The sequence below is a fragment of the Endocarpon pusillum genome (assembly GCF_000464535.1).
Source record: "Endocarpon pusillum Z07020 unplaced genomic scaffold scaffold281, whole genome shotgun sequence".
Lineage (NCBI taxonomy): Eukaryota > Fungi > Ascomycota > Eurotiomycetes > Verrucariales > Verrucariaceae > Endocarpon > Endocarpon pusillum.
Genome location: NW_006916246.1, coordinates 64,531 through 79,726, shown reverse-complemented (window position 1 = coordinate 79,726; position 15,196 = coordinate 64,531). Strand labels below are relative to the sequence as shown.

The 15,196-nt window shown below is 41.7% G+C and overlaps 2 protein-coding genes across 2 annotated transcripts; both read left to right on the top strand.

Moving 5' to 3' along the window:
- Window positions 1-7,538: 7,538 nt before the first annotated feature.
- Window positions 7,539-9,370, top strand: EPUS_08425 (uncharacterized protein; the record flags this gene model as incomplete). Its single annotated transcript, XM_007804151.1, has 2 exons — window positions 7,539-7,615; window positions 7,663-9,370. 2 exons carry the CDS (start codon window positions 7,539-7,541, stop codon window positions 9,368-9,370), a joined length of 1,785 nt encoding a protein of 594 aa, XP_007802342.1.
- An 86-nt stretch (window positions 9,371-9,456) lies between these two features.
- EPUS_08424 (uncharacterized protein) lies at window positions 9,457-9,993 on the top strand (the record flags this gene model as incomplete). Its single annotated transcript, XM_007804150.1, has 1 exon — window positions 9,457-9,993. One exon carries the CDS (start codon window positions 9,457-9,459, stop codon window positions 9,991-9,993), a length of 537 nt encoding a protein of 178 aa, XP_007802341.1.
- Window positions 9,994-15,196: the final 5,203 nt, after the last annotated feature.

The window sequence follows — 15,196 nt, the reverse complement described above, 5'->3', positions numbered from 1 at the left end:
GATTATTAATTAGTAGAACAACTTTATAAAAAATTATAGATTAATATAATAGACTTGGCCAAACCTATTCCTATTTCTGATTTTACTAATAAGATTTATTAATTTATTTTTTAGGCCCTTTATTTACTTATATACATTAGTAAATATTAGTAAGGATTACAAATCTTTTATATAATAAAGATTATATACCTTATAATTTTAGGGAAGAAGTAGATAAGGCTATATAGCTGTATTTTAGATCCTAAGGATTTATTAATAAAGTTTACAAAGGATTATAATTATAAAGAGTAACTTATATTCTAGCAGAATTACAAGAGTTAAAGTAATAAGCCTAGGGCTAAGGAGCAAGTAGCAGAGGAAGCTATATATATATAGCTAAATTTTAGGCTAACTTAATCAAGGCATTATTATTATAGGTAATAAAGATTCTTAAGTGTCCTAAAATAGCCCTAGCTATTTTATAACCTTTATGCTCTGTTAAGGTAAAGAAGACTCTAGGTAGCAGGATAATTATAGCTATTACTTACAAAAGGAAGATTAAGGAGGCTAAAGTAGCCTAGCACAGCACTAAGCTTATAAGTATTATAGTATTTAAGTAATTATTAATTATTCTTAGTACAGAAATATTTATTATTATAATAAAGGACATAAATAAATATATTAAGAAACAGATCTAGCCAGAACTAAATCTAAAAAAGGTTCTTTTAATAAAATTTTAAGAATTTATAAATGTTTTCTTAAAAGAGGTTTCTGATACTCTTCTAAAGTATAGAGAGGAGTATAATTACAAAATTGAACTAGAAGCAGATGCTGAACTACCCTAAATATAGCCCTTATATAAAATAAGCCTAGATAAGCTTAAGGTAATTAAGAAATATATTAAGGAGCATCTTAAGAAGAGGTTTATTAAATTAAGCACTACTTTATTCGTATTACTAATTCTTCTAATACAGAAACCCTAAAAAAGACTCTATTTCTGTATTAATTTTAGGGATTTAAACACTATTATAAAGAAGAATAGCTACGTTATCCCTTAGATTAATAAGATTATAAGTCTTCTTAGAAAAGCTATAGTCTTTTTTAAGTTAGATATTTAATAAGTATATTACTAGATTTGTTTAGCGACTAAGAAGGACTATAAACTTACTATATTTAGTATTATATATAGTAACTACTAATATAAGGTACTACTATTTAAATTAATCTTTGTGTTAGTAACGTTCTAATGCTTTATAAATAAGAAATTTATAAAGGTGCTTAGAAAATTTATTATACTATACTTAGACAACATCTTAATCTTTAGCTAATTAAAAAAAGAATATAAGTAATATGTACAAGAGGTCTTACAGATTCTCTGTAAAAGTAATATTTAGGCTAATATTAAGAAAAGCGAGTTCTATATGTAGTCAGTAAAGTATCTCAGGTTAATTATGACTCTAGAGGGTATTCAGATAGATCCAGAGCGTGTACGAGTCATTTAGGAGTGAGAGAAACCTAACCCAGGAGATGTCTGTGCGGTGCAGAGATTCCTAGGGTTTGTCAACTTCTATTAATGATTCTGCTTAGGATTTAGCAAGGTAGCAAGGCTGCTGAATGACCTGTTGAAGAAGGATGCAGAGCGCACTTAGGATGACTGCTGTACTAAGGCGTTCTAGGCCCTGAAGGACCTTGTTTCAAAGGAGCTAGTCCTTACTTATTTCGACCCTGAGAAGGAGACAATTATAGAGTGTAACGCAAGCGACTATATAGTTGGTAGAGTGCTCTTATAACAAGGGGAGGATAAAGAACTCTATCCTGTGGCATTCTTCTTAACAAGTATAACACTAGCAGAGTATAATTACGCAATTTATAATAAGGAACTATTAGTTATTATTTATTATTTTAAGGAATAGTTGCTAGAGCTACATTTGCTAAAAAAGGATCTTGTCTAAATACTTATAGATTATAAGGCTCTAGAGTATTTTATATTAATAAAGAAGCTAATATATTAATAAGTACGCTAGACGAAGTTATTATCTTAATATAACTTTAAGATTAGATATCACCTAGGAGCTACTAACAGAAAAGCTAACGCATTAACTTAAAAGGAAACTAAAATCCTAAGAGTAAAGAAGGATCCTAATTTGTATCAGACCCTTCTGTAATCAGATATACTGTCTAAAGAAGTAAAAGATGATCTAAAGATCTTAATAATATAAGCGTTATTAGAGAAAGAAGATTTGCTTCTAGATAAAAAAATAAGTAGAAAACCTTAAAAAGAAAATATTTAAGTATAATATTTAAAATTATAAAGATAAGGAAGGAGTACTATAATATAGAGAAAAACTAGTAATACTAGTAGCAATAGTAATAAACATGATTTAAGAGATCTATAAGAGTAAGGAGACTAAGTACTTAGGCTATACAAAGACAAGAAAGGCTATTACAAATAGTAGGTATTACATCTTAAATAAATATATATTAATTAGGAGATTCTTATAGAATTATTATATTTATAAAAGGACTAAACCTGTATATTAGTTTCTTATAAGCCTATTATAATCTCTTTTGATTTCTAAGCGCCTTTAATAAGATATCTTAATGGATTTTATCACAGAATTACTAATATTAGAAGGCTATAATGCTATTTTAATAGTTATTAATTAGCTAAGTAAGGAACGCTATTATATTCTTTATATAACTACAGAGAAAGGTATAACTTTAGAAAAGACAACTAAGATATTATATAAGAATATATAAAAGCTTTATAGGCTTCCTTAAATAATTATATTTAATTAAGGGCTATAGTTTGCTAGCAAAGTATAAAAATAATAATATTAAATCTTAGGAATTAAAGTAAAGTTATTTATAGCTTATTATTTATAAATAGATAACTAAATAAAAGTCTCTAATACAGAGATAAAATAATACCTAAAGGCCTATATAAATTTTATACAAAATAATTAAAATAATTTTCTTTTAAGCGCTAAATTTGCTATAAATATAGTAGTATCTGAGTCTATATAACTATTACTATTTATAATTATATATAAATATTAGCTAAGAATAAGCTTTAATAAGCCTGAGTCTACAGAGACAGTAAGGAAACATGTAGCTTTAAAGAAGGCTAAGAATCTAGCAAAGCTAATAAAAAAGGGTTAGAAATAGGTATAAGAGTATCTAAAGGCTATATAGTTGCAGAAATAAGAGCAGGCGAATAAGCATTGCTAGGAAATTGATTTTGAAGAAGGAGATAAGGTCTAGTTATTAATAAAGAACATTAGTATAACAAGACCTTATAAGAAACTTGATTCAAAATAAATTAGGCTATTCCCTGTTATAAAGAAGCTTAGGTAGAGTTTTCGTTTAGAACTGCCCTTATTAATAAGGATTTACAACGTGTTCCATGTATTACTGCTGACTAAGGACCCTGCCGACCCTCTACTAGGGCAGGAGTACCCACAGCCTCTATTAGTAGAGACAGAAGAAGAGGAGGCATAAGAGGTCAAAGATATAGTTGACGTCAAGAGAGTAAGCAAAGCATGAAAGGTACAAGCAAGATGGGTAGGCTGGCTAGAGGACCTGACCTATTACCTTATCTCAAACTTCAAGGGCTCTGAAGACCTACTTAGGGACTATTTCGAAAGGCACCTAGCGAAAGAGGTGCCTAATTAGTTAATTTAAGGCGGAGTACAGAAAATCTAATAGGGATGTCACATGACAGATTTAGCTATATATGTATAGTCAAATATCAGACTAACTAAATAGGGAATTGCTGGGCTTGGCAACGTTAGGATGAAAGTAGACTTGCTTTCTTGTGCTCTTGATTAAGGGCAATCGATTTTTTTTAGAGGGGGGGGTAGTGTGATAGATGATGCATTTCCTTTGCCATGGCACAGGAAATGCATGTGCCAGCCACATACTCAGGAGGTAACGCCTATGACTAACTCGCGGCAGCAAGCAAACTCCTGCTATAGGGCGCTTGTCAAAGCGTGTGAGCTATCCGGACGGATTACGAATAGAGAGGTTCGCCTTACCCGATTAGGGAAGCCTAAACTTCACTATATAGCAGGAGGCCGGATTAGGAACTATGAATGCTCTGTGGCCTATGGCGTGGCCCACGCACACACAGGCCTTACCCGCTGGCGTTGGAGTATATGAATCTGTGCATGGCCACATTGTAGATAGATTCTCCAGCTTTCGTTTTAGCAATCTATGGACTATTGACTTGTTCTAGTTTTGAGCCATTGCATATATATTATAGAAAACAGAACTATCAAATATAGTAGCTCTTATTTTTCTTCCTTATTAATATTGCTTATACTAACGCTTATTTATTATAGAAATAAAGTAATAATATACAGAATTATAATAGTTATAAGATCTTTATAAGCGCCGTATATAACTAATTACTATATTTAAATAATTTAAAGAAGAAAGAGCAAAAAGAAAAGAAGAAAAAATAATTCTATTCTTAATTTATAATAGTATTTTAGCGTTACTATAAACCTATACAACTCAAATAATATAGCTAATACAAATAAGGAAAGCGTTATTCATCAGGCTGTTTACGTAAACAGTTAAATAAACGCAAATTTAGAACTGATATTACAGAATTAACTACTAACAGCGCCAACAAGGATATTTTAGGAGGCTTCTTCACTCATCAAAGATGCAGTAAATGCCAGGATAAGAACAAAAATGGAGGATTTTACTGCGAATTCAGCTGTTCAGCGAATTCTTAATGAAGTTGACGTTTTTGGACCCCTCATACTGATCGACAGCGCTAATAGGCACAAACTACACCCCTGTTCAGGGACGGAGGGGATAACTACAAAATGGCTTTCCCATCGCAGGCGTTAATACCCATAACCAAGCACAAGCACTCTTGCGACAAATGTGGCAACTGAATCTGCCACAATTCGCGCTCTTGAGAGCCACAATTGCAGGATCTAGACTCATGATCGAGTTCATTCTGTTTTGGTGTTTCTCGCCAATGCAGCTTATTTCCCAATATTGCTTACTACGGTAGGGGGCAGAAGTATTCATAGCTTGGTGCTAGTAACAGCTAGTTCTGATACCGCGCCACATTGATGTCTAGAAGCTTTTTGGACCAGGTCTCATAGTTGTTGGCCGCAGCAATACCATTTAACCTCTTAAAACTTAGCTGATTCGTTTGTAGTACGTTTCCTAACAGAAATACTAGTGCCAAACTATGGATACTTCTGCCCGGTACCATAATAGGTTAATGAAATTAGTGTTCTGAGATGCGCTTTTGATTGGTCACTACAAAACTGAAGTTTTAGTTGTCAGCATACTAAGTACGGGGTTGCCGAAAGGGTCTCTTAGCGTCAAGATGAAGCTATATATTATTCCTAATCAGGTATAGTATGCAGGGTTCATGCGGAGCATTTCAGGAATAAATTGGCCAATCAACATACTTAGCTATCCCTTGCAGCTGTTAGTGTGCCTGCTATTCCGTCATGATTTGCTGCAAGTGAGTCAAGCATTGCACTAAACTGAATGAGAAAGAGACGCACTTTTTGACGGCTCGAGTATTATCTACGGTACCAGGTAGAAGTAGTCATAGCTTGACGCTAGTAGAAACCAGTTTTCTTTTATAGCGTCACCATCCCAACTCCACAATCTGAGAGCTTATTTTGTCTTTGGCTATATATCCTCTCTGTGTCACTGAATGGGCGACTCTCAATGGCATTATCGCAACTTTAAATGATTTAAAGTGTGTTTTAGCTGATAATTTTTCTGCAATCTTGGCAAGAAGAACACCAAGGAATCTACTCTTTCTTCTTCCTTCTTCTGTAGAAGCTTAATCATCTGAATTTGAGATCTTATAAATAGTATCAATAGATAGCTATCAAAATTTGATTATTCTTACATGTTGGAATCAGTAAAAATACTCTCTGAAAGTTGAGGAATTCTACAGAGTACAATTTGTACGGATACTAGTATTTTCAGCGAGGGGCTTTAGTCAAGGCTTTTAGTGCATGGTGCTGACTAAAGCACCACGTCTTCGCTTAGGCGGCAATTCTGGGCTCCGGCCGCAAGATGCGGCGCTCCTTTGGGCATACTAAACGCCTGCTGCGACAATGGCCTCAGGCTTTTCTGGCTAGGAAGTCAATGCGAGTCTTGTTGTTGACACAACAGGCAGAATTTGCAAAGACATGGTAAGTAACGTTACCTAGCCCCTTTGATGAATTATCCTGACGGGTTGATACCTCTCTAGGAATTCCTGGATCTTGTTTGGCCACCGCCCCTTGTAACCAGCCGCCCCTGCCATGTTGAGTTAGTCCTACCTCTATCAGCCAATCTCAGAATTATCCATCTGATGGATATCGCAGCATTGTTTTCGTCCACGGGCTTAATCCGCTAGGGTCAACCCGCCACGCATACAATACTTGGACCCATGCAGATGGGACATGTTGGCCAAAGACGCTCCTTCCGCGAGCTATATCTGGGGCCCGCATTTTGATATTCGGGTACAACTCAAGCGTCGCGTTCAATGCTTCTACAGGCACGATCCGCACACATGCCGTGTCGCTAGTAGATAGGTTGCAAAGCGTTCGACAACACAGAGTTAGTGAACGTCCAGGTACAGGTCTCGCCTTGCTTACATCCAGTGTAGTATGAAGCCAACAGACCCATTGTTTTTGTCTGTCATTCGTTGGGTGGTATTGTAGTCAAACAGGTAAGCAATCTTATGGAAAGAGATTTCATCTCATAAAGCTCTTCGAGCACGAGATATAGGCTTTGGTTCATGCGATACTTCGGAATGATCGTTATGGGTCTATACGCGAATCCACCATTGGCTTGATGTTTTTCGGAACACCTCACGGCGGGGGAAACAAGGTCGCAACTGCTACCTGTGTTGCGAACATCACTAGCCTTTTCACGGGAGAACCACGGAACAGTCTTTTGTCTACTCTCAAACGCAGCTCATTGTACAGCGAAGCGACAAGTGATGATTTCAACCCGCAATTGGGTAGTTACGAGGTTGTTAGCTTTTTTGAAACCCGAAAGACGTACATTAAGATCAGGAAATAGAGATTTGCCCCTCAATTTGCAAGCATGGTCGGTTACCACGTTAATTTGTTTATCAGACATCTCACCGACCCCTAATAGATCGTTGTTGACAGGCAAGCTGCAAAGCTTGGAAGTCCCAACGAATATGTTCTCGGCATAGATTGCAGCCACAGCGATATGTGCAGATTTTCAGGCGACCCTACGCAGAGTGGTAGATTCGAACCCGTACAATATCATCTTGGCCGGTTATCAGAGAAAGCGAGGCACCAACATGCTCCAGGAGACCTCCTGGTTGAACCTCGTCCTTCTTTGCAGCCACCATTAGATGCACAGCAGCAGGACATTGCGGAACAAGGGCGAGTCGACGGGCAAGAGCGAGCTCCAGCGGGAGATGGTCTGTAGCTAGTCCTTTTTCAAAGGAGGAAGAACTAAGTCAATTAAAAGGAGATCAACCTATCCGGAAGCTACATTTTATGGCCCCTGATAGAAATCCACATTTTGTCGGTCACAATAATGTCATGGCTTCACTTCGCGACTACTTCTCTATATCTACGAATGGCACAAGAGCAGCACTTTACGGGATAGGTGGTGTCGGGTACACTTCTACCTATTCGCTCCTTTTCCATTCGCTGACCTTGGCAGGAAGACACAATGCGCTGTGAATTATTGCCACTCGGTGAAAGGTGATGTTCATGTGCTGTGGGTTCTTGCCCACCGTGTCTCTGCTCTGAAGGCATCTTTCAACAAGATTGCTGACACACTAGGGCTGCTGAAGTCCATAGACCCCGTAAAATCCGTCCATGAATGGTTGCAGGGGTGTCGCAACTCGCTTGTTGTCTTCGACAATGTTGATAACATTAACATAGTTCAACCATACTTACCCCGCGAAGAGTCTCATCCGTTTGGTAAATCTCAAGCTGTTCTTCTTACAACCCGAGACTCGGCGATAGTGGAATCTGAGACGGTTCCTTTTGGTACTGAGGTCAACCTCTTTGATACGAAAGATGCCATTCGTTTGTTTATGTTAAACCTGAATTCCTGGACACCAACGCAGCATGATCAGATAAGAACAAAAATGGAGGATTTTACTGCGAATTCAGCTGTTCAGCGAATTCTTAATGAAAAATTCGGATTCACAAACATCACTCAGTTGGAAAAGATCGCTGAGCTTACTGGAAGGTTGCCACTAGCCATAGTGCAGTGCGCTTCATACCTACGTCAGTACCCGACGAGCTATCCAGATTATATACGCAAATTCCAAGCCAGTACTCACAAATCTCGACAGAGGTTTCTATCCCATAGTCCAAAGGGTGCACAGTACAGCGAAAGCATTATGACTACCTGGGAGATCAGCTTTGAGCACATTGTCCAGGATCTTCCTGGTGCAGGAGAGCTTCTGACCATGTTTGGGTTTCTTGATCGCATTGGAATCTCAATGGACTTGACAGAGTCTGCGTTGACTGGATTGAGATTTTGGCAGGAGAAGTGCGTCATTACCCCGGCTGCAGACCTGCGAGCAAAGTTCCATTTTCTGGATTTCGTGGGCGATTATATCGACAACCTTGGACTGCTACAGTCTCTCTCCTTGATTAGCCAAGATCCCAAAAAGCGGCAGATATCAATGCATCCATTGGTACACGAATGGACTCACCTCAGACTGCAAGGTTCGCGTTGTGCTGAGTGGTTGATCGCAGTAATCAGAGTCCTTTACCATCGTCTGCCCCCACTCATCTACTCTGCAAACGATCGCAGTGTTCCCCATCAAGCTGAAATTGTCCTGTGCCACACCGAGCGCTGCAAGGAGCTGGTGGGACTTTACATTGAAGACATTCTGAATTGCTGCCCTGAAGTTGCCATGTTCTTCCTAGAGAGTTACCTCTGGTATCATGGTCAGGACCATCTAGACGTGGTAGAGAAACTCGTGGCCAGAGTACGAGAAGAAGACAGAAATTGGGTAATGAAGCTCTTGTGCGGAGCACGGTTACATCAAATTGTACAAGATTTTCAGGGAAGTATCAGCGGGATTTTGGACGAAGTTCAGTATCACCGATACTCCACTTCCCTCACCCTACTTTCCAAAGACAACAATACGGCTCCTGTGGGAACAAGGTTCGTCTTGACGGAGGCTACGGTGACTCATCGGCTAGGCGAGCTACTGGAAAGGGATATGCGGGTTCCACTACATGACATTGTACACCTCGATGTGCATACGCGGCGTGAACAAGGTACATCATCTGCCACCACGGAGGCCGTAACAATCTCAGCAGCACAGATTGCAGCCCGCCTAAAGCCCCAGGCCACCGCAGCAAACAAGACCGTGAAGTTGTTACGAAATCAACCAGGGACTTGATTGACGACATGTCTCTCCTTACTAATGATAGGACTGATAGTCCTGAATCTTTAGGCACATCAATCAATGCGGTTAGCTTAGCTATCATGGCCCTTTGTGGATCTAGGGATGCACGATTTCGTGGCGACAGAGCAAGATCGTACCAAATGTTGTATGAGTGTCGCGCAGGTGCTTACCTGGGGATGGAATATGGCCTTTCCGAGCTCATCACATATTTCAAGGAACTCTTCGAGATCATTTACTCCTTTCCTTATCCTTATGACGACTTACGTCAATTCTGGGCAGAAACGGTCAAGGCCATTTTAGATGATGGGGCGATCGACTTGTTGGCCAAAATGTGGGATCTGTCAACAGGGGGCTTTAACTACAAGATTAGTGAGTCAAAGCTCGCTCCGATAATTACCGAGATTTCCAGCCGCCATGAACTACTAGATTGCCTGCTACCATCGGCAGCTTTTGAAGATGGTGCAAAAGAAAAGTCGTGGCTGGAAGAGCAATTCGACGAATGTGCAAAAATCCACGGGTCTGCCAACGCCACAACCATTCGTTATGCTGAACGTCTTGGTTCGTTACTGGTAAGCAGCGACGATCCTATTGAAGCCAGCAAGCAACGTCTCTCCTGACGCGAGGATATGACGCTTGTAGCGGTGATCTGTTCTTCATGGGACTTTGGGCGGATGCTGCCTGTAGGGTTGGTGCCAGTGGCAGCGAAAGTCTCCTCTCACGCACAATTGACAAGCATCGCGCCGCTGTAATGTCATCGAAAGACTATGATCCATCTCGTTTCCTTACATGGGCGAATAAGCTTTATCTATCACTGCAACAAGCTGGAGATCACCAGCAACTCGTGAATCTTTGTCGCGACGTGCTGGACGTTGCACATTGTTCCTCATCTCGCTTCATATATGACTATTGGGCAGACAGGTTATTTAAGGCTTTACAAAAGGTCTCAGATATCCAAGGGCTTGTGAGTTTCTGCCGGGAAATGGAAGCCGAAACGTCCTCATCAGCATTCTCCAAAGACAACAAAATACGACAAAAGTGGTTGGAGAGATTGCCTGAAGCTTTATTAAAAGCCGGCGACCTTGATGGAGCTCTAATACTATATAGAAACTTGCTGGAAGAGCATATGCACCATTCCACCGACGAGTATTTGGTATTCGACGATTATGCTCGCAAGCTGTGTTCGGCTCTCGAACAAAAGCAAGACAATAAGGCCCTGCACAAGCTGTGCCAAGATGTATTGCAGCATCTATTTCACGTCATCGAGCAGCCAGACGCAGGGATCCAAAGCAGAAAATTACTTGCTGTGGTTAAGGTGTGGACCGAAAAGTCTAGAGCAGCTGTGAAACTTCTCGACGACGACGAACTTTTAGCACGGAATACAAGCTTTTGCGTGCAAGTCTTGGAGCTGTCTATCAGATGTTATAAAGAAAATTCCCATTGGGTCAGCCCACACCTTAATAACTGGATCGCACGATTCTTAGACGATCCTAACCACGATCCTAACCACGATCTTGAACAGAAGATGCAAAAACTATCTGAAGTCATGCGCATTCTTTGCTGACGCCATACGGCGATGTGCGCGCTTGGACTAAAAACCATTTAAGGCTGTATCGACCGGATCATGCAGAGTATGGAGAGGTCGAAAAACTACTTCAGCGACTAGGGTTCGAACTAGAGACACAAACCCGGGGCGGCATAGTGACGCAGCGACGGAGATTGGTAAGCCTCGCTCATGCTAGCAAGCTGAAATTCCTGAAATTGCCCTTGGGAATGATTGTCAGCGAAGAGTCAGAGATTGCATGAGTTTACTTGATCCTGGATAAAGCTTCCTGTCTGAATGTACTGGCTGATACTTTATCAGAGCTCATGGTAGAGAGATGTATGAGGGCGGCTTGTGGGTAGCTTGGGAGTCCGTTGCCCCCGTCTCAGCTGAAACGGCGTGTGGTTCAATCATCACCCTCTTCGCAAATCCCCTCCACTCTCCTGCTCAAGGCTGAAGAAGTGATGGGAAGATAGAGGCTTAGGTTGCAGGCCAGATCTTGAATGCCAAATCTTGTATGAAGCTGAACCCAGGGCGTCATCTGAATAATAGACGAGGCCGAAAGTGAAGTCAATACATTTTGAAAGCTACACCTTGAGAGAAAGCCAGACTTAGAATTGGAAGTCAAACTTGGAGTCAAAGCAAAACGTTGAATAAGAAGAGCATGGATTAAAAGTTAGACTTGATTGAAATCAGTCCTTGTGAGTGAAAGTCAGGCTTGAGATAGAAGTTAGACTTGGGGCCTCATCTAAGTAAGAGACGAGGATGGCAGAAGAGAGACTGTTGCACGGGTCCACGGCACAAAGTAAGAAAATGCAGAATAGAAGCCTTACTGTGGTAGGAACGATGGCACACACCCAAAGGCGGAAGGTGGTATTCGGATGGGTGGATAATATCATAAGAATGCCAGGAGGTGACAGTGGTGATGCACCTTCCTCAACAAGATGCTTTTTCCAGTGGTTGCAAACTTCTTCAGAGCCCACGATTTTTTTATCCTCCTTTCTCTTCTTCATACTCCTGACTCTCATTTCTCTCCTTTATCTTTCTCCGACTCCGTTTGTTCATCTACCTCAATATTTCTGTGCCACACAATCCACACAGCACTCTTCTCATCACCCATCTACCCTGTTCTACCAATCTGCTACCACTTACACCCTTATCATGCCTCTCTCTAACCTCCCAGCGTCAATCAACGCTGGAAATGGCTCTCGTCCGAAAAAGGCCAAGGATGGCAATACGTTCGTTGGTAAGGTCAAACATCTTTTTCGCTTTAAGCCAACACTGACTCTTCAAGCATTTCGTCGATTAATCCCCGGCCTTGCAGCTACAATCCGTTCCAAGCTGCAAAACAACTACGCAACGCGTGCATCATGCAAGAAAAATATCGTCTCTGAACTGAGCCCACTTGTGGACTGGTCATCTGTCATGCCCATGGCATGCCCTGACCAAGGCGCCTGCCAAGATGTATGTTAGTAGTAGTTAGTTAGTCGCCTCAGAGGCTAAGATAGAATAGAGACACTCCACTCATGCACTGACTTCAGTCGGATTGTCGCCTATTCGCATTTGGCATACAGGTGCACCACATCATCCGTCCCAGGAAGCAACCGAGACAGGACCAAAAGCTTCTACAAACGACCAGTGTTCTCCGCCTTATTCACACATTATGTTCCAGGTGGTAATGTCACTTTGAGTAAGGCTCTCATGGTTGGATGTTCTTTAAGCTTACGACGCTGGTACCTAGATCCTCATATGCTTACCCCTCCTGGGAACGAACAGACCCTATCTCTGCCTATGCTTCAGACGCCGTTAAACACCTTATCAACTGCATTTGGCCTGAACAATACGACTCCTCTAGACGTGATACAAACTTTGAATACCTTAGTTGCAACTTTGATCTTCTTCGTATCTACAACTGCAACTTTGGCACCTATATCTCTGAATCTAGCAACTGCTACAATTATTTATGCCCTAAAGGACTTGCATCCAGCTGGCCTTATACCTGTTTGAAGCCCAACTCTGAGCTTGTCAGCCCCAGGTTCATCCTATAAAGGTGAGAGGTGTTTATGTCTTACACATCACCCCCAGCTAACACAAAACGATCCGACATCCGCCTCCCAAAGTACATTACAAGCGGATTTGGAGCTGCTCGCAGACGCCATTAACGTTGATGATCTCTTGGAATCAGGCCATAATTCGATATCAGACGTATCTAACGCTCAATCCGGACAATGTCGACCACTGACTAGAGGTCCTTTGGAGCCAATCGACTCTACCACCGAAGCCAACCCAAGTCGATGGCTGGCCGGGGTCAGCCTGGAGTTAGTTGAATCCACTGTTCAAGGTGATTGAGGTCAATCAACTACCAGAGGTAGGCTGGCGCCACTCAACTCTACTACCAAAGCCGACAGATGTAGACAAGGTCGACGTCTACCTGGTGGCAGCCTGGAGTCGATCGACTCCACTGCCAAAGCCAAACGAGGTAGATCAGGACCCGATGGCGACTCAGAGCCAATCATGCCTATCGCCAAAGCCAAATGATGTCGACCAGCACCTCTTCTTTCAAGCGACTCCTCATCGGACTCAGAGTATGAACCTGTCAAGCACCGAAGATCAAGAACGGTAACATTACATCCTTGCATGATTGGCTTATATGACTTACCCGAACCAGGTGAAGAACAACATCGAGGTCGTTGATGCAAGCCAACAGTCATCTGCTGCCGACGATGTACCTCAAAATATCGACGACTTGCCTGAGATCCACCCGTGGCTTTTTCTCCCAAAACGCGTTCAGCCTGATACTCCTACGACCACAGATTGGAGGTTGTGGTGCAAGGATGGATGTGTTACATAGGTTCAGGGGCATATTTCGACGTATGGAATGCTACGGCTGGCTGGACTTGGCGGTAATGAGGCGCGCTCTTGCAAACGTATCGGTGTACGAAGGACCAGCATAATGGAAGTCATCGAGTCGGGGCCGTATCGCAACCGCGGCTTTGACGGTAAGTGAAATCTATTCTATCTAACATCCTCCCAGAGCTGGATGATCCACAGCCTACACCTAGGCGAACAGTGATGCTGTGGACTCGATAAGATCATATGGGCACAACATATCTGGATAGTAGGTCCTCTCTTTCCGACTTCTGTTTCATAGTAGCTTCATAATTTCTAATCTCTCAAAAGTCTCCAAGGATCATGACTTTAGACATTTCAGTGGTCGTACGTCGATACAACACTAGGCACGTTACCAGAACCATCCTCTCTTTGTAGGGGACATGTTTAGAGCTAACAGCTCCAATTTCAGGCGTACTTAACAGTGACATCTTCTTCAATTTCATATCTGACGGGGAGCTTCGGGCGTCTCGGTGAGGGAAGGAAGGTTCACAAGAGTCAGTCGTGAAAGCATGAGGCCCTGCAGAAGCGGAGGAATTTTGGATCGCCTTTAGACAAAAGGGACCGCAGCCTTTAAAAGACCTTAAAGTAGCTTGTTAAGTAGCTTGAGAATTTGTGATGCGTAGAGATCAAACGTTGTGGATCTGGCGGCCAAGGTACAATATGTAGAACAGGATCAGAAAGTGGGCAGTGGCTTTGACCCGGGGTACGAACCACAGAAAGTGTAGGTCCTGTAAAAGACACCTTTTTATTTTTCGACGGCTTCTGGCTTGTGTATCAAGTGGCTTACATAAGCACCATTCGATCATTAGACGCGGTTCCGGGCACACCCATTTCGGCATCGCAAGACTTCAGGATTCCGATCAATTAGCGCAGCAGGCCGGTGGTATAACATCGCAAGGAATATCTGAACATTTCGAGCACAATGAGTCTCAAGCTTTCCTAGAAGAAACCGGCCAGTAGAAGACCAAACTAGGACCGTATTTCTTGAAATTGCCGACAGTCAGCCCAACAATGCGGCATCTTCTTGATAGCAAGAACATACATAGTGAATTTTGGGAACGCTAATTTCAATAAGAACAGTTTTTCTTTTACCGAGCCTGGGGACAGGTTCAGATGTGGAGTTGACTACAGACAAAAACAGAAAATCATCTAACTATTAAAGGGTTGAGAGCGTAGATATAGGCACAAACTAGCAGGACGGGGTACAGCAATTGACCAATAAAAACGCAGGCAGAACGCAGGCACAAAATGCCCAAGGCAAAAAGCAGCAAAACCAACCAATCAAATCTCACCAAGCTCTTCTCTTAACGCCTCGTCTTCTTGCCAATCTGGCCATCCCAGTCGCTGGGTATGGAGCACTGCCCGTTACCATTCTCGTCGATCTGGCA